General features: G+C 33.0%; 3 protein-coding genes and 1 long non-coding RNA gene across 4 annotated transcripts in view; 2 read left to right on the top strand and 2 right to left on the bottom strand.

The window, feature by feature from the left end:
* LOC123669439 (collagen alpha-1(IV) chain-like) overlaps positions 1-3,875 on the top strand; it is a 50,821-nt gene extending 46,946 nt beyond the window's left edge. Inside the window, exons 12-15 of the mRNA XM_045603044.1 lie at positions 906-1,083; positions 1,214-1,328; positions 2,230-2,450; positions 2,738-3,875. Coding sequence (XP_045459000.1) covers positions 906-1,083; positions 1,214-1,328; positions 2,230-2,450; positions 2,738-2,906 — 683 coding nt within the window. The 3' untranslated portion in view covers positions 2,907-3,875. The remainder of the gene's footprint in view (positions 1-905; positions 1,084-1,213; positions 1,329-2,229; positions 2,451-2,737) is intronic.
* A 2,713-nt stretch (positions 3,876-6,588) lies between these two features.
* LOC123669157 lies at positions 6,589-7,734 on the bottom strand. Its single transcript, XR_006745698.1, has 3 exons — positions 7,622-7,734; positions 7,219-7,222; positions 6,589-6,722 (listed from the first exon to the last, which is right to left on the bottom strand). It is a non-coding gene; the product is annotated as an uncharacterized LOC123669157 (long non-coding RNA).
* Positions 7,735-8,180: 446 nt separating this feature from the next.
* On the bottom strand, positions 8,181-15,054 carry LOC123669438 (PITH domain-containing protein CG6153). The gene is made up of 4 exons (XM_045603043.1): positions 14,709-15,054; positions 14,432-14,553; positions 13,302-13,406; positions 8,181-8,533 (listed from the first exon to the last, which is right to left on the bottom strand). Exons 1-4 carry the CDS (start codon positions 14,883-14,885, stop codon positions 8,323-8,325), a joined length of 615 nt encoding a protein of 204 aa, XP_045458999.1. The 5' UTR covers positions 14,886-15,054; the 3' UTR covers positions 8,181-8,322.
* Positions 15,055-17,283: 2,229 nt separating this feature from the next.
* On the top strand, positions 17,284-20,923 carry LOC123669432 (thioredoxin reductase-like selenoprotein T homolog CG3887). The gene is made up of 3 exons (XM_045603039.1): positions 17,284-17,598; positions 17,712-17,841; positions 20,006-20,923. Exons 1-3 carry the CDS (start codon positions 17,438-17,440, stop codon positions 20,321-20,323), a joined length of 609 nt encoding a protein of 202 aa, XP_045458995.1. The 5' UTR covers positions 17,284-17,437; the 3' UTR covers positions 20,324-20,923.
* Positions 20,924-21,909: the final 986 nt, after the last annotated feature.

Here is a 21,909-nt window from a genome sequence, read left to right as displayed (position 1 = left end):
TAGTAGGCCAAGTTTGAGACCCGTAGGTAAGGCATGGAAGAATGTAGATGTTGTATAATTTGCTTTTAACTGTTATTGGGATTGTTTTTTTTTTTTTTTTTTTTTGAATATTGGTCTTTTGTGGATAAGATTTGTCCTAGATATACGTATTCGTCGATATATGCAATAGCCTCTTGCCTTAATTCTATGTTATATTTTATCGTATTTGTCATTAGCTTAGTCTTTATTGGATTCATAGATAAGCCTGCCTTCCTGCTTTCTCGGTGCCGTTGAATTATCATAGTTTTAAGCATTTCCGGAGTATCAGCAAATAGTACGATATCGTTAGCAAATCTTAGATGGTTTAGGTTTATTCCATTTACATTTATGCCAAAGTGTTCCCATTCAATATTACGGAATATATTTTCGAGAACTGCTGTGAATGTCTTCGGCGAAAGTAGATCCTCTTGTCTGACGCCTCTTTCGATGGTAAACTCATCTCCTACTCGTTCTAGTTGAATCTCGCTGTGGAATATTTGTATATTTCCTTTATGATTTTTATATATTTATTGCTTAGTAATTGTGGTTATCGTGTCCTTCAATAGCCCATTTGATATTTTGTCATCACCCGGTGCTTTATCACTTTTCTGTGTTTGAATAGCTTTAACAACTTCTGCTTCTAGTATGCATGATATTTCTTCTTCTAATTCAAATCTCTTTTCTCTCATTAGTATATTTTTATTCTTATCTGTGTATAATTATTTATAAAATTTTTTTGCCTCTAAAATTATTGACAATCTTCCTGTAGTCAGCTGACCAGCTTTCTTTTTATTTTGACTTTTGATATTAGGTATGCATTGTGTATATTATTTTAATAGTCTCAGACTAGGTCAACTACTATAACTATAAATCTATATTTTCTACAGGAGCTCCGGGCAGTTGCTTGAGAAGATTCTCTACAATGCCTTTCATGTTCTGTAATATTAATAACGTATGTGATTTCGCTCAAAGAGAAGACTATAGTTTTTGGCTTTCGACGCCCGAACCCATGCCGATGGCTATGACTCCAATTCAAGCCAGAGATGTTGGATCATATATATCCAGGTAAATTTTAAATACATTTTTTATGAAAACACGCTCACTTGAATTAATATTGTCCTAAGTGTGTAGAGGGCCATATTTAAAAATTATAAAATTTATATATATTTATAACGAATAATAATTATTATTAAAGATGCCAAGTATGCGAATCATCAACAAGAACCATAGCAATACATAGCCAGAGTAATGCAGTACCGACATGTCCGTCCGGCTGGGAAGAATTATGGATAGGATATAGTTTTCTAATGGTAAGTCACATATTTCTTCATCCTTCTAGTCTCAAAGGAATTTGCTCTGTATTTGAGATATTTTTTTTTATGTTTAGAAACTTTACAACAAATGTTACAAAGTACAATGTGTTCATAAAATTCGTTAACATTTCATAATGATGATTTAAAAAAAAACTATTAATTGAAAGAAAATATCTTTATTTTGAAAACACCAAATTTGAGATTTTATTTTTTAGAAATTACATTGTGTGCATATGCGAACCTGAAGTTTAAATATTCAATAACCGTCGGACAAGTGTTTCCGGAAAGATTTTGAATTGTCTCGCGAATTTTAATTAATCAAGAGTCACTGGATTACTGTTAAAGACTTTGCTTTTAATGTAACCCCAAATAAAAAAACCATTGGAATTAAATCCGGGCTACAAGGAGGCCAGTTAATATCTTTTGGATATAGCTTTGATAATTGAACTATTTGGATTTTATATGGATGCAAATGTAAATCCTTGTATGTAATGCGGTTTGAAGATGTTTTTTTGTTTAATACGTTAGCCAGATATCAGCTAAATAACACTGTTTTCAGGCAGTGTTGTTTTCCTGTTGGTGAGTAAGGTGACCAGAACTCCTGGAAAATTAGGGATAGGGTTGGCAGCGCGTTTGCGATGCTTCTGGCGTTGCAGATGTCTGTAAGCTACGGTAATCGCTTACCATCAGGTGAGCCGTACGCTTTTTTACCGACCTAGATATATCTTGACATTTTTGGATAAGAGTAATGTTGTTTAGATAATTATTGTAATAATATAGTAAATTTATTGATTTAACAGCAATAGGTGACACCGACAATCTGTTAATTTTAAACTTGATGCTATATATATATATATATATATATATATATATATATATATTCAAATTCAAATTTTAGCACACAGCGGGAGCAGATGCGGCGGGCCAGAGTCTTATATCACCAGGCTCGTGTCTTCGCGAATTTAGAACACGACCATTTATCGAATGCAACGGGCTAGGTCGCTGTAACTATTTCGCTACGGCAGTGTCATACTGGCTGTCCACTATAGACGACAACAGAATGTTCCTAAAACCGGAGCAACAGACTTTAAAAGCAGATCAAGTGTCTAAAGTTAGCAGGTAAAATATTTTAAATTATTATCTCTTACTAATTGTAAGCTTAATAAAATCTAATTGTAAGTAGGAAAACAAAACACAAAAATGGGACATCCGCGGGCAGAGACAAGATTGTTTTTTTTTTTGTTATTATAGTTTAAATCCTTTGTTTAACGGCACCTTGTTGAGGGGTTCGAATTTGTTCCCTCCTTCACCCATTTCACTATACATATGGAAATTTATTTTTAAATTTTAATGTATTTGAATTACTGAAGCAAGTGAAGCAATTAATTTTATATCTTATCATTCAGATGTGCAGTATGTATGAGAAGTCAACCGAAACCGACAAGGAATGTAGCGTATACAGGAAGCGCCGGTGCTGTCGAAGCTGTTCCCAACGAGGCGCGTCGTCGCCCATCCGATCGGCCTAGACACCGCGTAGGTGGTCAACGCAACAACCGGGGTAGACGTCGTTATTAAAGGCTCAAACATGAATTTTACAGTATAACTAGAAACTTACAAATATAGTTGCCTCTTAAACTTAATCGAGTACTTAGTCAATAAAATATGTAGGTATTTATGCTTGTGCGTATCATTTATCAATGTGACGAACCGAACAGTTTAAAAAACCATAAAATAAAAATGTAAAATAAAGCAAAATGTTTGATATTTCTTTACTATTCGATTTAAAAACTTGCCATTTAATATGTAAAAATAAACCAAAAGTTGCGAAAACACAATGTAAACATATTTGAAATGTATTGTTACATGTGCCTCGGCTTAATAGGCTAAAATTATACGTCACGTACGAAATATTTAATAAAAATTATTACAAAGACGATAGGTTCAGCACAAAAAATAGATTAAATGAAAAGTAATATCAATAGTATAAAAAATGAAAACAATATCTGTAGCGATCTGTGCAGTCAATCTTCAGTGTGAACATATGTATGTACTATATAAGTAATTCTTACTAAAATTAGAAGTGCTTTTCTATGTACTTCTTAAGGCTCTTACTAGCTACGGCAGTGGCTACTTACTTCTAAGGCTTTACGGCTCTTGCAATTCTAAACCGTTCTATATTAGGTCTTAAATCAATGAACTAATTTTTTTAATACCTATACATAATTGTAAATAAAATACACTATGTAGACAATATATTGTAATGTTAAAATAAAATTTAAATTAATAAGTGTTATGTTTATTACTTTTTTGTATAAATTGTATCACCTGAAAGAAAGTTGATATTAAGTAGTATATTAATTAGGCAAGTGTGATTTGGAGTCGCACGCAAAAGCTTTCGTAACACTACAATTTCGATGGAAAAAAATAGCTGATAAAATATGTACCTACCTTCTCTTTTACTTTACATTTACGCTTTGTTTTATAAGGGTTATAACAATAGAACCTGTGCAAATTACTTGAAATAAATATATTAAATTTAAAAAATACAGCTCTGTCTTAGAGAAAACAGCAGATATAAAGCCGAGAGTTTAGTACCTAATAGGAAAGATTTCGTCAGTATTTTTAGGTGAGTACACAGCTCGTAAACATGTTAACTATTATAGACAGACGGATGAGACGATGAAAGTGCTATAAGGAGATAATCGCAGCTGGTTAAATATTTTGTAATCGAATGATTATTGAAGAGTAGACGGCAGAATTAACTTAGTCATTCTCCTAAAATATACTAGAGGAAGTATTTAACTAGCACTGAGTACATTTACAGTCATATAAATATCTTCGATATAGCAGGGCCGGATAGCAGACTATTAAGAGATAGGTACTAGTTCTCTACACAAAGAATCCCTTGATAATCTTTAAATAAACAAAAATAAAAACCTAATACCTTTGATAGTATATAAGTAGGGCACGGCAGGATATATTATGGTCGAAATCTGGATTACGCGTCTAGGGATGTACCTCAACCTTACCGAAGATCACAAATAAATAATACTACTCTCAATTAGTGTTGTGTTCCTGTGGTAAGTAAGGTGGTCAGAGCTCCTAGGGTAGGGTCAAGAACGCGCTCACGATGCTTCTGGTGTTTCAAGCGTCTATATGCTACAGTAACCGCTTACCATAAGATGGGCCGTAACCGTAAGCTTGTTTGCCAACCTCGCATACATATTATACAGCAGCATCGACTAAAAATGAAGTTTTATATTATTATTATTTTTAGGTGAATATTAATTTATTTTCTGACTTTAAACTAAGATATTATGGTCCTACACTGAGAGTGTTTATCTGTTACGATTTCTTTAAGTTTTTTTTTTTTTTAGTGTGCATTTTACGTTTTTAATAATTTTTTTAATTTAATAAATTAATATTAATTTAAATTTAATATTAAATGAAGAATTTAAAAATAGTAAATTGTTACAAATGACTAGATACGTATATGTATACTTAAGGTATTTAAATGAAATTATGTTTACCAAACATAGTCGATACTGATATTTCCATCTTTTTACAATGGGTAGTTTTAGTTACTGAACGCCGATTTTCAACCACCAAGATTATTTTTAATAATAGGTATTTTCAATGAATAGTAAGAAACACGGTCTTATATGCAGGTCTTACAATGAAGCCCAATTTCAATGGTGAGAGATTATTACGATAGTGCCATAACTTTTCTTTCGCGTCAACTCTGCTGCACGTTAATGCTATTGATGGGTGAGTGTTATATTTTAAAACATAAATGGAAGCAAATCATAAGTTTCATACCGATTTTAATGATTCTTGTGTTCATTCGAAGCTGGCGATTGTCATGCGGTGGGTAGGTAGGTAGGTCATAGGTCCCATTTAAATTTTTGAGTTTATTTATTTTTTTATTTTTGAGAACAAACACAACTATTCGATAATCGTAAATCGTAGACGATTTCGTTTGAATAACTTTGGATGAGAAAGAACAGTTTCGTAAAATGTTAATGTAGAAGAAATATAAATGCTACACATGAGGTGATGAAAGTGCTATAAAGCGATAATCGCAGCTGGTGAAATAATTTGTAGCCCTTCAGAAGAGTAGAAGACAGATTAAACTTAGTCATACTCCTAAATTATACGAGAAGAGGTATTTACCGAGCACTGAATACATTTACAGGCATAATATGCCTGTAAATGTATTCATTTATGTTATAAATATCTTCGATCTGAGAATAAAATTAATGATTGGTGCTGGGCAAGTGTAACCTTCATTTGTAAGCACGATTGTTGAAATTAATGACGTTTAATCATCAGAATAACACTAAAACTTATTTTTCATTATTAAAATTTTATTTTATTTCAATATTTTAGTCAATTAATTCCGCAATTAACACATATTTTTAATTTATGTGAACTGTAGACCTATATCTATTTTGCCCTCATTGTTAAAAATTTTGGAAAAAATTATAAATAATAGGCTCACTGTTTATTTAGAAAATGATAATATTATTTCGTCAACTCAGTTTGGGTTTCGTAGGGGGAAATCAACAGATGATGCAGTATTTACACTAACTGATTATATAAGTCAAAATTTAGATAAAGAAAAAAAAGTTTTATCCATTTTTTTGGACTTGGCGAAAGCCTTTGACACTATTTCGGTACACAAATTGATTTCTAAATTGGAGGTATTGGGAGTTAAAGGTAAACAACTAGAGTTGTTTAAAAGCTACCTTTCGGAACGTACACAATGTATACGTGTCGATAATTATGTTAGTAATTGTCTTCAGGTCGAGTATGGCATTCCACAGGGTAGTATTCTAGATCCTACACTGTTTTTGATTTATATCAATCACCTCTCTTCCTTGCTTTTTTCACAAGGTAAATTGATATCGTATGCTGATGATACTGCATTAGTATTCGTCGGTGATACATGGTCTGAGGTTTTTGCAGCTGCGCAGGATGGTTTTGATGTTGTAATTGAATGGCTTCAAAATAACAAATTAACAATAAATATTGAAAAGACCAAGTATATGGTGCATTCGATTCGCAACATAAATGGGCCGGGTGAGATCTACAAACTGATATGTCATTCCTGTGGTCGAGTCTCAAACTGTGCTTGCCCTTTTATTGGGCGAGTGGATTTGTAAGCATGTGGACTGTAAGCTTAACTTTAAACGGCCTATTTATGATTTATCAAGTAAAATTCGAAAGTTAACTTACATTTTTAGAAATCTTCGAGACGTTGTTGAACCAACTATTTTAAAAAGAATATATTTAGCTTTATGTCAATCTATCATTTCATATTGCATTGTATCTTGGGGTGAAGCATCAAAAACAACTTTAAAACCTCTTGAGATAGCTCAACGCGCGGTACTTAAAGTTAGTACTTTCAAGCCACTTCTTTATCCAACGAATGAAATATATAAATATTGTGAGGTCCTTACAGTTCGACAGTTATTTTTACTTCATATTATCTTGAAACAACATTCAGAGCTATATAAATATACCAAGAAAATATTAAATAAGCGCCGAAATTATACAATATGTTCCAACAATCAAAAGTTTCGAACTGCGTTTATTCGTAAATTTTATTTTTACTTGGGACCTTTTATCTATAACATAATTGTGTTTGCTTGCAAACGAAAAAAAACCGACTTCAAGTAACTGCGCGTTATCAAAGATTACTCAAAAAGTAGTTATTAGATCTCAATGAAATTTATATGTGACCACATGACAAATATCAGCTTTAGATTAAATTAAAAATTATTAAAATCGGTACACCCAGTAAAAAGTTATTGCGGATTTTCAAGAAGTTCCCTCGATTTCTCTGGGATCCAATTATCAGATCCTGGTTTCCTTATCATGATACCAAACTAGGGACATCTCCTTTCCAACAAAAAAAGAATTATCAAAATCGGTACATCCAGTAGAAAGTTATGTGGTATAATACAACGTAGATCGACGAAAAAAGCGTCAAGTAAAAACGCATTATTAGATATAGCTCGAAAAGTAGTTGTTAGATCTCAAATAAATTTAAATGGGACCAATTGGCACACACCACCTTTCGATTAAAAGAAAATTTGTCGAAATCGCTCCACCCAGTCAAAAGTTCTGATGTAACATACATTAAAAAAAAATACAGTCGAATTGAGAACCTCCTTTTTTCGAAGTCTGTTAAAAATTAATAAAATGTTGAAAGTTTCTTCTGACAATAGTAAAATATGTAAAACAAAAATCTTTAACTATTTTTTGAGCTTATCTTATGATGATACGGAAAATCTTATCTGCACTTAAAATTGCTAAAGTAAAACTAATCATTACGGTAAAAAACTTGTACAATCAGCTATCCAGTATACACAAAAGTACACACACACACACACACACACACACACACACACACACACACACACACACACACACACGCGCACACGCGCACACGCGCGCACACACACACACACACACACACACACACACAAAACAGCATGCGAGTACTTACTCTCACTTCGCTTATACTTAATAAAATATTAACTTATTTTTAAAAACAAGTACGTTTTGATGGTAAATATTTCCAAACTTTAATAATTGTCAACCTTTTTTGTTTTTTTTTCCAAATTTTGTATTTATAATCCTTGTTTAATTGTTGTGTTGTCATCTTTGTATACAGACTAGTATTATTTATGTTTTCGCTATCTGAACGCAAAGTCTGATTATGTAATAATAAACTAATTTTTGGGGAAGACACTGTGGCCTGTAACACAGCTTTTTTAAACTAGCACGGGTCGCTGGGCTTCTTGATAATGTAAACTACATAATTTGAGCAAATAAAAACTATTTATTATTATTATTATTTATTATAAATATGACGTATATAAACTTACTTAAAAATTACATGAAACTTAAACAGAAATTTTTTCAAGGGCAAAGTAATATTAAAATATGTGTAAAAATAGTTTATTATAATTTACGTGACACTTTACTGAATCGCTTTACTAACTGAATCTAAATGGCTTAACTTATGGTCTTCAAGATTTGGTCTAGCTTCATATGTACAAATAGTGACACCATGTTTGTGACCTGGAGTCCATTCTCCTCTAAGACCAATATAGTATATTTTAGTAGTTTCAGCACCAAAATTTGTTGCAAAATGCATTGTTAAATGCGAAACCGATGAAAACGTAACAATTCTGAAAATAAAAAAGAAAGTGAGAATAAGACTAGTCAAGCAATTTAAAATAAAATAAACACTAAGGGATCGCATATTAATTACGAGACGTTTTTAGCAACATTTTAACCCCCTACCTCCCATCTCCATGCCCAAAAATCACGTGTATTTGTTTGGAGCGACGTAAAGTGAAAATTTCAGAATATTATCTTTAAATTCAGCAAACTGCCAGACAAGCACCCAGGTTACAGGTGTTTGTTGTTTTTTTTTTTTTGGTTTAGAAATCGCGCGTTCAACAAAAAATAAAAACACATGAAATCTTTACCAATATAGCCCCCCGCCCCCCCTCTTGTAATATTTCGTGGTGTTTTTTCGATTAGGTATAATAATTCTAGTTGTCTTGTTAGATATTTGTTTTTATGCGAATATAAGTTTCATATTTGGGGCATTATCAGTCACCCACTAAACACAGTTCCCGTTTTTTACAACTGATTGCGATAGGTAGTAGGGAAATGATCGTTGCGTAAGAAAATTATCTAGCTACCGGCAGAAGACCATCTTTTTGCATTAGGCTCTGACCTTTTCCTTGCATAGAGAAGAGTTTGTAGTTTTACTTAAATTAAATATGAGGAATAGAAAATCAAATTGTAATTACCTGCCTAGTTTTGAAATCGTCCTCTATTCTTTCTACTCTACCTTTACACCAAATCCACAGATAATAGGTGGTCATTATTGAAATTTATTACCATTATCAAAAACATAATCATAAGGATGAAAGATGTTTAAAAAACATAAAAAGAAGTGTTGTTTATCTGACTAAGTTATATTGGGCATACTTGGTTACATCCCTTGGGAACCTTAGAAGAGACGTGGCTTAAAATTTGGCCGTCAGGCGGTAATAAAACTAACTAGCGATTGTAAAATCGTTACTACATTAACAGCTGAAGCATACACGTACAAGTTTTTGTCAAAGAAACAAAATAATTATGAAATAAAAATGCGTGTACCCATCAAATATCTGTGCCTACTGTGACAAGAGATACAAGTCAAAAATCGTCATTTTACAGCAACAACTACAAAAAGCACGATCCAAAAAATCTTGTCCGTAAACTAACACTTTTGAATTGTACTTGTTTTCATATTTTTTAAGTCCTAAAATTGTGATAAATTATACTTGTACAGTTCAATTACTCTACACCTATAATTCGTGTTTGTATAAAATATAGAATAAATGATACAAGCGTTATGTGTTTCATAAAAAAAGATAAGGATATAACCCTTTAGATTTATTATTTTTGTTATAACTCATCTATTCACTAGTAAAAGTTGTCACATTGTGGTCACAAACTAGTTTAAAAAATAAATTTCACGAAATAAATGGTCAAATTTGAAAAGTAAACCTAGTTCAATTGAGCAATCAACAGACCTATATATTAGGTCAGAATTTTGTCTCTTTTTTTAATATTTAGCATGCTACGGTCCAAGCCTCTTTGGCAAGTATTAATTGTATTTTTTCTTTCAATGTGAATTTCCACGTCTGACATCCATATGTCAAGCAGTGCAGTAGACTTCATGACTTTTGTTTTGATATTTGTTAGTAAACTGTACTCTGCTGTACTTCAGAATAGCAATAAGTATTCTAGGTGATAAAGGTTGCCTTTTCTTACTCCTTAGGAAAAGTTTGGGTCTAGGGTTTCTAGCTTGATTTTGCTTGTTGCTTTGTTGTTTTTATATATACTTTTGATAATATTTATATATCTATCTTCCGCTCCTTGTTTTTGAGACTTATCCATATACTTGAATATGATACTGTATCAAAAGCTTTTTGGTAGTCAATAAAAGCAATAAACGTTGGTTTTGGAATTCCTAGTATTTTTTTATTACTAATTCTTGTGTGTAGTCCATTGTAGAGAATCCTTTCCTAAATCTTGCCTGTTCTGTTGGTTTCAAGGTTTCTATTACTTTGCCTCCTCTCTCTGCATCGTGTTCCTGATTACGGATGGAGGGTCGTTACCCCTTCCACTAACTTTCCTTCGGACGATGTCGCGACGTGTATTTTATCGTGGATTTTCATGTCGAGTCTCTGTCCTCGATGTATCTTTCCTTCAATTTTGCTGGTGATAACAATATTCTCCAAGTTGCCACTTTTCCTTCGGGCAATATGACCGAAGTACTTAAGAATCCTCTGTAGGCAGGTGGTGGACAGCCTTTTTGTTACTTTGAGTTGTCTCAATATCGATACGTTGGTTCTGCGTGCTGTCCATGAGATCCGAAGCATCCCTCTTCAACACGACATCTCGAAGGCATCAATGCGTTGCCGATCAGCTGCCTTAATTGTCCGTGTCTTAGCAGCATACAGAAATATCGATAAGACAAGTGCATCGACAAGACACACATTGGTGTTAATAGAAATGTGTCTATCTCTCCAATTCCCACGCAGCTGAAACATATCACACTTAGCCATTCCGATGGACCTTCGAGTTTCAACCTCGTACAACCCAGTGTTGCTGATGCTGGAACCCAGGTAAATAAAGTTATCTACAACTTCAAGATTTAGTGAACCAGTGAGTTCCAGTTTCTTGGTACGACCTACAACCATAACCTTCGTGTTGGATCTGTTCACGGAGAGGCCCATGTCCTTGCTTATTTCGTCCATCCGGCTCAACAGAGAAGCCATTTCGGCCTCAGTTGCTGCTAGGAGTGTCGTGTTATCAGCATACTTTAAGTTCGTTAGTTTTACTCCCGGTAGATATTTAACAGGATGTGACAAAGCACACACCCTTTTTTTACACCTTTACCAAATTTGAAGGGTTTTGGAGATTATTCCTGTCATCTATCTTTATGACTCCTTCATTATTACTATTACTTGGCCTCCAAGGTAGTGCTTATTATCTGGTTGATGATAGAGGAAAATTGTTTATATATGCTAGGCAACAAATTATTTAGTCTTAAGTTCCTGATTTGTACGATTTTATTTTTGTTCGCTTAAACCGAATATAAAAATCATCATATCAAAAATTTCGATCTAACGGGTACATCGTTCCATAGCTTAATTGGCTAGAGCACTGACACGGTCAGTCGGAGATGCCGGTTCTATCCCCGCTGGAACGGTCGATTTTTGATATGATATTAAAAAATGTTTAGTTCCTGATATCTTTGAGGTCTTCTTTTTTTATAAATAAGTATCATATCTGATTTTGACCATTGCGCCTATGTTTCAGTACTTTTTAGTATTAAATTAAATAGATTAGCTAGTGGTACAGCTAAGATTGTGTGCATTGCTTTAATTAATTGATTAGTTGATGTCTAATCCTGGAATTTTCTTTAGTTTCAATTTTTTTTATCGCTTGCACAATCTCTGTCTCCTCAATTGGTTGATGGTTCTACATTCGTATGGCATATAGCATCCTTGGTGTTTGTCTCAGTCGTAATTTGGTTATTGTCGCTATATAGATTTTTATAGAATTCAGTTGTTGTAATAATTATATCTTTTCTATGACATATAGCCTTGTTTGATTTTTTTTGGTCCCCTATCCATGGTTTATTAGTCCTGAGTTCCTTGTAGACACTAATAGTACTCCCTATTAGTTGTAGGTGTCTCTCTATGGTGTTCAGTCTAGTTTTCATAATCTCTCTTCATGTACTTGTTTACCAGTTTATTATGAGCGGATAGTTCGTTTTTGTTAGTTCTAGTTTAGTTTTTTATTATGTTGTTCTTTCCTTCTTTGTAGTAGTTGATAATATTTTGTGGGGTTTTTAATTATAGTTATTTCTTCAGGCTTCTTTTAAACGTTTGTTTATGGCATTTATAATTCTGTCGTAATAGCTCTTTATACTGTGGTTTCCTCCGGGAGTGGGTCTGATAGCATGGACATTTGCTTATTATCTTTGTATATTGAAATCTCGACTAGCCTGTTGGCGCAGATTGTAATGGCACTGCTTTCTGCTTCGCGGTTTGTGGGTTCGATTCCCGCCTGAGTCTGGATGTAATATTTGTATTTATATGTGTATTATTTCCATATATAGTTATAAAAAAATATATTTAGCCATATCAGCCGGCCATTACCTATAACACAAGAATTAAGTTGCTTATCTTAGGAACAGACAACTATGTGTGAATATAATATATAATATAATCTGACGAGTAATTTATATTCATAGTTTCGATATTTTGAAATAATTTTGGTTGTTTCGATATGATAAATTCTATTTCGTTTTTGTTTTGTCTATATGACGAAGGCTAAGTCCATCTTCAGCTTGGTATTTCCTTGAATAATTGTTAATTAATTTAAATTGTTAATTTATTTTCTCATGCAAACTGTACCAATTTTTGACCTATGTCGTTCCTTTTTGCATATTCATATTGTTTCATGACTAAGTATTCTACTGGTTTGGGTTCTCCAATTTTGGCATTCAAGTCCCCCATTAGTTATTTCCATCTGATGTAATTATTATGCTAACGATGATATTATAGAACTCATCTATCTCGTCTTTTCTTGCCATTTCTTCAAGCGTATATATTTGAATGATAAATAACTTGTATCCTTCCATGTTTAATGATAAGTACTGCCACAAAATACTATAAAACTTTCTTGTAGTGCTCTTTCTATGTAGTGCTTCAGTCTTTTAATCATTATGAAGAAGTTAAAAAAAAAATTAGATTTTAAGTATGCTTAACAATCACTTTTAAAAAGTTCTGTAGAGGATGAGACTAGTGAAACATGATAATTTTCAACAATAATTTTCATACCTATATTGAACTGTCAAATTTATTAATTTCTCGTACTTACTTTGGACTGTATTCTAGAAGACCTTCACTATCCTTTTGGAGTTCAAAAACTTGGTCAGGTTCCAAGGACACATCATCAAATGTCATGTTAGGTTTATTTTTGAACCTAAAAAACCAATTTTTATTTAAAACTACACAGTTACTTAGTTGCTTAGATAGAATTAAGCCACAAATGGCTAAGCTTTAGATTAAGAACTGCATTTTAAAGTTAGATAGGTTAGGATTATTTTTTTTTTATAGCCAAATTATGTTGATAAACAGTCTAATTTGGTAGTTAGATAGGTTAGGGTTATTTATTTATTTTTTGTAATAAAATTATGTCGATACACGTTCAAATTTTGAGCTTAGATAATTCGACAGTTCTTAATCTAAAGCCTTACCCCACAAATAATAAAAAGAATATAATTAATAATAAACACAATAAAAATTTTAAAAAATATATTCTATACAGTATAAATAATACAATTTTAAAAGCAACTACAATAAACACTCATGCTTTGGTTTCATGGCCACCCCCTCTCTTCCCGTGGGTGTCGTAAGAGGCGACTAAGGGATAACAAGTTTCCACAACCACCTTGGAACTTAAGAAGCCGACTGATGGCGGGATAACCATCCAACTGCTGGCTTTGAAATACACAGGCCGAAGACGGGCAGCAGCGTCTTCAGTGCGACAAAGCCAGTACTGCGGTCACCAACCCGCCTGCCCAGCGTGGTGACTATGGGCAAAACACATGATTTCACGTTATTTTTGGCGTAAACTTGTGGAGGCCTATGTGTAGCAGTGGACGGTATAGGCTGTAATGATTGGTTTCATGAATTATACAAATGCTATCTAGCAATCTAACTTAGGTATTTAATATACAGATTGTATCAAGTTTTTTTACTTTAATGAAGAATTTTAGTCAGACATTTTGAAGTCTGTTAAAATGGAAGATGCAATTTTTTTACGATACTGTTATACACATGAAAAATATTAGGCAACGGGGGGGTTATGGACCAAGATAGCTCTACACTGAGGGTTTTATAAATGGAGTATACAGTAAGTTTTCTATTTTGGAGGTTAAACAGAAATTTACTTAAAAGTGGACAGTCTTTGAGACTATTCGTTGATATCACAATTAGCTTACTTACAATCTTAATTTAGCAGGATGTGAATCAGAATCTTCTGACAAAATCCTTAAGCCCTTAATTTTAATATTGCCTGTAAATGGTATGTTAAAAAGTAATTCTTCATCTGCATCACTTTCAACATACTGAAAAATGTAACAACAGTGTTTAATAATCCTATTATAGTATTATAGAAGAGAGGTAAAAAAAATTGATAATTAAAAAAAAAAGATGATAGAATGCAGAATTTTCATAAATATTTGTACCTAATTAAAACATGAAATAATATTAAAATGCTAACCTGTGTTCGGTCTAATCTTTTATCCCAAGGCTTAAACACAGTTTTTCCAGCACCATCGACGCTTTCATTCAGGCACTGGAGGTTTTCTATATCGATTTTTTCAAATAGGTTGTACTGTATACCTATTTCATCAAAATTATCATGACTGTGGTCATGATCACAATGACTATGAGACATTATTATTAAAGAAAAAGTTAAAAACACGTGACTTGCAACAAAAATAATATTCACGAAATATTATTATGTTATGTTCTTCGATCTTTCCTACAATTTAAGCTAATCATCGTAGGTATGTACGTATCATAACAGGCACAATAGGTACCTGTAAGTATTACTATACTCTGTGATAGGTACTTCATTCCTATTTGTCAAATGTCAGCAGTCAGCTGTTCCTACCTACTACAGATTCTTAAACTATCCCACGTGACATTGGCGAAATCGACAGTGCCCCTGGCACAACTGAAAGCCATTAAGCCGAAGAATAATAATAACAGATTCTTAAATGTTGTTTCCACATGACATATTTATTGTTAGAATAGAACTAAGGCTTGGTAACATTACTAATTACCATTATAAAATACCGGTACGCTTCAGCCAGTTATATCCCACTACTGGGCATAGGACTCTTTCCCCATGTAGGAGAATAATAGCATTAATCTACCACGCTGTTCCAATGCGTTTGGCGAATATATTCCCTACTATGAGTAACGATCGGTATAATTTATACTTGATAAAAACCGGAACTGATAGCTTAACGTGCTCTCCGAGGCACGGTGGGGAGACCCACAAAGACTGCACAAACATCCAGACCACGGTAAACATCTATATGACCATGGCGTGGATCGAACCCGCAACCGCCTGCGCAATAGCCACAAACTAGTGCTGTGACCGTTGCGCCAGCACTAAGTATCACACTTACTTCTCACAAAGAGCAACACGGAGGGGAGTAGCCATGTACAGGCGTTCCCCTCTGTCAAGGTATAAGGCCAAATGGCCATATGGATACAATAAAACTAGTTGCAGCCGCACTGATCACTAGACTAAATCTAGTTGCGCGATTGAATCAACGTCCTTCAAAAATTCCACGTTCTGTTTTTTGCTGCAAAAAAAGATTTGCGAACGTGTTGCTCTATGTTTGTAAATTTTTAAGTTTAAAAAAGGTTTAAAAGAAGTATACAAGTAATAATGTGATTAAAAAGTGCTTACGTATAAAAGGTAACGTCATGTTTTAGTAAATATGACGTGGCAGATCTTTTTTTGTAGCAAAAAACAGAACAATTTGGCATTTTTTGAAGAAAGTTGATTCAATTGCGCAACTAGTTTTAGTCCAGTGATCAGTGCGGCTGCAACTATGTAGTTTTATTGTACACATAGGACCATTTGGACTTATACCTAGACAGAGTGGAACGCCTGTGCATGGCTACTCCCCTTCTTATTGCTCTATGGCTAATTGTAAATAATTTTATGGTTTTTACCAAAACAGAAAAAATCGAATGTCGATTTTCAAGGGTGAAATACCGATTTACTGAATCAATTCAATACAACATCGCTTCAGCCTGTAATATCCCACAGCTGGGAATCAGAACTTAATCCACCACGCTGCTCCAATGCGGGTTGTGCGGATATATTCATTACAATGAGTAACGGTCGCTATCAGGTGTACATGATAATAACCGGGACCGACGGCTTAACATGCTCTCCGAAGCACGGTAGGGAGACCCACAAGGACTGCACAAATACCCAGATTTGGCAAACACCTGTATGGCCAATACAAATGTTTGTTATGTGCGGGGATCGAGACCGCAACCGCCAGCGCAACTTGAGCGCAACAGGCACAATCCACAGCTGTGACCGTTGCGCCAATGCGGCGTCAGCGTATCGATTTAAAACATCGATTTATTTCGTCTCCGAGTCCGAGGAATCAATTCTTCGATAAATCGATTTCAGATCGCCATGCCTACTGTGTAAATTGTGTAATTGCGTATTGCGATCTAGTCTTGCGCAAAGTAGTTCGCGACCGGGAGCGCTCTTTCTAGTTCGCCGCTGCTTCGCGAACTAGTTCGCTCTTTTAGTTCGTCAGCTCCCGTCTCGAACTAGAAAGTGGCAGATCTTTCGCTCACATTGCGGCTTCATTCACGCGTTCTTGTTCTTATTTAATCGTATTGTTTAAGTGCTAGTGTAGTTGTGCAATCAATGAAGGTCCATATTTGAATGAATAAAAATACACTTTACGAAATAATAGTTTTTTTTATTTAAAAATAATCAACAAAAGTATTGTAAAATATAATCTATAAAAAAATATCAAACAATACAAGTCTGTTAATACTATTCTTTGTACTTATAATTAATTATAATTTTATCAATCAGTAATCAGTATATAGTTTGTATTATTCGTATATATGGAGCACTCTTAAACTCAATCAGTACCAAGCGTTAGTTGACGCGCTCTCGCTCATACATATAACGAACTAAGGAGCGACGCATTTGGGAACTAGTTCGCGTAGTTCGCATTTAGGAGCGCTCTTAAGAACTAGTTCGTTCGCGAACTACACAAGACTATTGCGATCACGGTCTTATTGCGATTGATATACTCTTTGGCGATTGATTGTGACTTGTAATATTAATAAAAAAAGAATTGGCAGGGACGCCTTATAACCTTTATCTTCTTCATTTATAATTTAATTAATCATATATGATATTTGAATATAAAAAGCAATAAAGTCGTCATAATGACTTTTTTTCATAACATAAATTTGTCATTTATTGTCACGAGTTTATTATTGTGTTTGATTTTGTGCACTAACAATTACGTTAGGGCAAAAGATAACGATGCAGAAAGTATTAGTAAAATTGGGCAAGGAGTTGGGCATATTATGAATATTTATTACTGGTGAGTACAATATTTATACGTAAAACTTATTTTTTTTTTGTTTCGTAATGCAAAAAAGACACTATCTTGTGAGAATCTTAAGTTAATACATTTTTTCTATTTGAATTTTTTAGTTACTCTTGTGGCTACAGAAAAGTATTTGAAGATTATGCCGGAATTATTCAACAAAAGTACCCAGAGATATCTGTTATTGGAGCAAACTATGATCCTCCTGGTCTAAACATGTATCTTTCCAGAATGATTGTAAGTGTATTTAGTCATTACATGTGTAGTGTTTGACATATATTCACGCCTCCAAGGAGTCTGCTTTATTCTCACAAAATTAAAAATACCAGAACCACTTACTCAAACCTCAATACTTTTATAACAATACATTAAAATGCTATAAAATATATACTTATATAGAAGTACACTTAAAACTATAAATTTAATAATCATTTGAAGTCTTTTTCATATACACATTACTATTGACATTGTTTGTTTGTTTGTTTGTTGTACACGGGCTGTTTTCCGCAACTCGACGTCTTGATGCGCCTTTTTTGCGTGATCGGCTGGTGGGCACTATTCATGCCAGCCAAGCTCCTTGAGGAAGCCTAGCAGACCCTTCACGTTGCCGACGACTTCCTGGAGCAACCTCGGTGTCCCAAGGTGTAGTGCCCTGTAGTTCGCCACACCACCGCATTCCAGCAGGATATGTGAGGCCGTTTCCTCTGCCTCCAGGCACGCTCTGCACAGGGGGCTGTCTGTAACACCTAGATTGTGTAAGTGCTTGTTAAGCAAGGCATGTCCCGTAAGCGCCCCGACCAGTAGTCGGAGCTGGGCTCTTCCATAACCGCGAAGTTTGCGGGACAATCCTGGGTTGATCGTCGGAAGAGCTTCCTTGGTCTGCCTGCAGGTAGTTAGGTTTGTCCAATATTCTTGGTGCATTACCTTGGTGTTGTGTCGCAGCTGGCTGCGCAGCCATCCGAATGGCAGAGGCAGAATGGGTTCGGGTCCGTGGACCCTCATCTCCGGTCCATTCCTCGCCAGTCGGTCGGCCGCGTCATTGCCTCGCGATCCACTGTGTCCCTTTATCCATTGAAGGGTAATGGTGTTTGTTTCACTTACCTTCGTCAGAGCTCGATGGCACTCGTATATTAGCCCTGATGTCATAATGTCGCTCTGTAGGGCTTGCAGGACCGATCTGCTGTCGGAAAGTATACGGATTGGAAAACCCTGTACCTCTCTAGACTTGATCGCTGTTGCTGCCATTACTATTGACATAATAATTATATTACATTGCAACTTACACGGTTTTAATAGCTGAAACTATAATCAAGAACTACCCGTTTTTAATGGACAAATGTAAAATACTAAATTCATTTAAATTATTCTTCATCATTAGAAAGGTAAATAGAGACAGGCTTTATGTTATGTACCACTATTGATACCAAAGACAACTCACACCATGCAAGGCTAGTTCCTACAAGAATAAATGTGGTTGCTATTGAATATTATTAAAGTTTCCAATTAAGGGTAAACAAAAAACAAGAAGATATCCTATTATAAGTTAAGGCCATTTTCTAATATTCATTTAAATTTTAAGAAACTTAATCTGAATTTATTTATGATCCCATTTTATGGTACCAATTCTTCAAATGAGACCATTTTTAAAATATAAAATAAAAATTGTGTCAAATAAAAAATTATATATTTAGAGAATATTAATTTTATTAATAATATCAATATATATATATATATATATATATATATATATATATATATATATATATATATATATATATATATATATATAAACATTGTTTTTTGAGTTTAAAAATAAAATTTGGGGGTTATTTTATTTATCATATCCAATCTGAAATATGTGCTTTTCAAAGTTTATCTAAAATAAAGTATCGCTTGTAAGATGCACAGTAAATATCCACTAAATGTCGCTATATTCTTGTTGAATTGTAACCAGCATAATTTAATTAATTGCAGTTTTTTTATATTAATCAATAACCTAGATAGTTCAAAGCAGCTACTTATTATTTGTTTTTTTTTTTTTAAATTCAAACATTAATTTAAGTTGTAAGTTACAACATTATCATGATATCTAAAAGAGCATCAACAAGCAACGAGAACATTTTGTTTCTTCAGATTTTTTATGATTTGTTGCTGCTCATAATTTAGCTACAATGTACACTCGCCACATTGACTACAAGGTAACAATTATTAAAGTACAGTACAGTGTATCCAAAACTATACCAACCATAATATATTCAAAATATTTAACAAATTTGATTATGCATACCCAATTTTCTAATAAATTTAACTAAGCTGGTCTTAAGATATACCAAAAAACTTTGATATTTTGTACATATTCTTACAAATAAACTCTGGATAAAAAAATTAACAATTGTTTCAGGGATTTGGAAAAATGATTTTGATTATGTGCATTTTAAGTGGTGTCAACATTTTTGCTTGGTTGAATAAACCTCAACCAGCTTGGTGGAGTTGGTGCCTTGAAAACAAGTTATATGCCTGTATGATGATGTTCTTCTTAGCTAACATGATTGAAGGTCAGTTAGTCTCTTCAGGTGCATTTGAAATTTCACTTAACAACATTCCATTATGGTCGAAACTGGAAACTGGAAGAATTCCACAGCCACCAGAGTTATTTCAGATAATTGATAATACTTTACAATTCTCCAAAATGGATATGCCCAACAGTAACTTTGTCTAAAATAAAATTTAATATTGTTGAAAACTCAATATTGTCTTAAGATTTATTGATAGGTATGTTGTTTGTGTAATAAATATAAAGCATTTGTAAAATTATCAAAACGCGCATTTTAATACTTGATATAGTATTAGTGTTGATAAGGGTGATTGGAAATATATGTATTTTGAATACCATCTATTAGGTAACAATGTATTTTAACTGTATTAAGAAAAATATTGTCACGTAATTGTGTTCAAATCTAAATGTATATCAATAGATATTACAGTTAAACTTAAAAAAATATTTTCAGTTTACTGACAGATATTTTTTGAAATATATGTAAATGTTAATTGTCATTATATCACAAGATAAATATTGAGATAAAAATAAATAAAAATCATCTCTATATTTAATATATTTGTCTGTATAGTTAGGTCCTACTTAATCCAACAAATACCCACTTAACAATGTTATCTGTAATAAATAAAAGAGTTTAATGTTATTTCTATACATTGTCTGATGAAACACGTTTATATTTACGGATGTGATGTGATGAACTGTTTATCTTTTTCTTTTGTAGTTGTGGGGTAATGATAAATAAATAAGTCATGAGTATCTTAATTCTTGTTTAATTTTTATTAAATTTTAGCAGGTTGGAATAAATCTAATTCTTTAAAAAAACAGAGGTGATAGACAGCTTTAAAATTAAATATATTTTTGCATAAGCGAATATTATAAAGAATTCATTCGTGAGATTTTTACGCTTCTGTGATTCGTCTTGGTTCTCAAATTAAATATATTTACATATTTGCAATAGTTACATACTTGATACAATCAATCTAATTATTTTTGTTAATCTGCAACCAGTATCAAAAACAAATAGTTGATGCTTTTTGTAAAACAAAGGAAAACAACGTAATAGCGGAAAATCATAGTCAGTATTTTCCCAACTTTTAATTCTGCTGTAATTTTGAATGCTTGAAATTTCATGGTATTGTAACTACAAAACAGCATATAATAGAGTGCGTTGTTCAATAAAGGGACTAATCATCCAATTAAACGGCTACTCCAATGTTGTGGTTAAGATATATCTTCTTATAGACTGACATTTTAAATTAGGTATATTTCAAATTCGCTGAAACTTGAACTTAACTACTTATTCACTTTATTTGTGTTGTAGACGAGAATTTTTAATCCACATTTTTCGAGTTCTTTAAATATTTTAATGGTTAACAATTGTGCTGTATCATTAACCAATTTCTGTAAAATTACTGTTTGTTTAAGTGTCTACCTGCATTTTAGAGTTTGCCAGAATACGTAAAAACTAAACCTAATAAATACAAACTTAGATTTCATGATTCTATAAATAACACTAAACATTAATGATCAAATACGATAATTTTATTTCCAATCACCCCTACAGATTTGATCAAATATAATTTACATTGATAATAAAGAAATGAACTTCTTACAATTTAATAAGTAAAACTGCATTAAACTATGAAATTACCTCGAATTTCATGGTTTGTTCTTTTTATATTTCATTTTAATACCTACATTATATCTAGTCAGATAATGTTAAATATGTACTTTTGGTTGAAATTAAA

This window comes from Melitaea cinxia, chromosome 3 (assembly GCF_905220565.1).
Source record: "Melitaea cinxia chromosome 3, ilMelCinx1.1, whole genome shotgun sequence".
Lineage (NCBI taxonomy): Eukaryota > Metazoa > Arthropoda > Insecta > Lepidoptera > Nymphalidae > Melitaea > Melitaea cinxia.
This window is presented reverse-complemented; position numbering and strand designations above follow the sequence as displayed.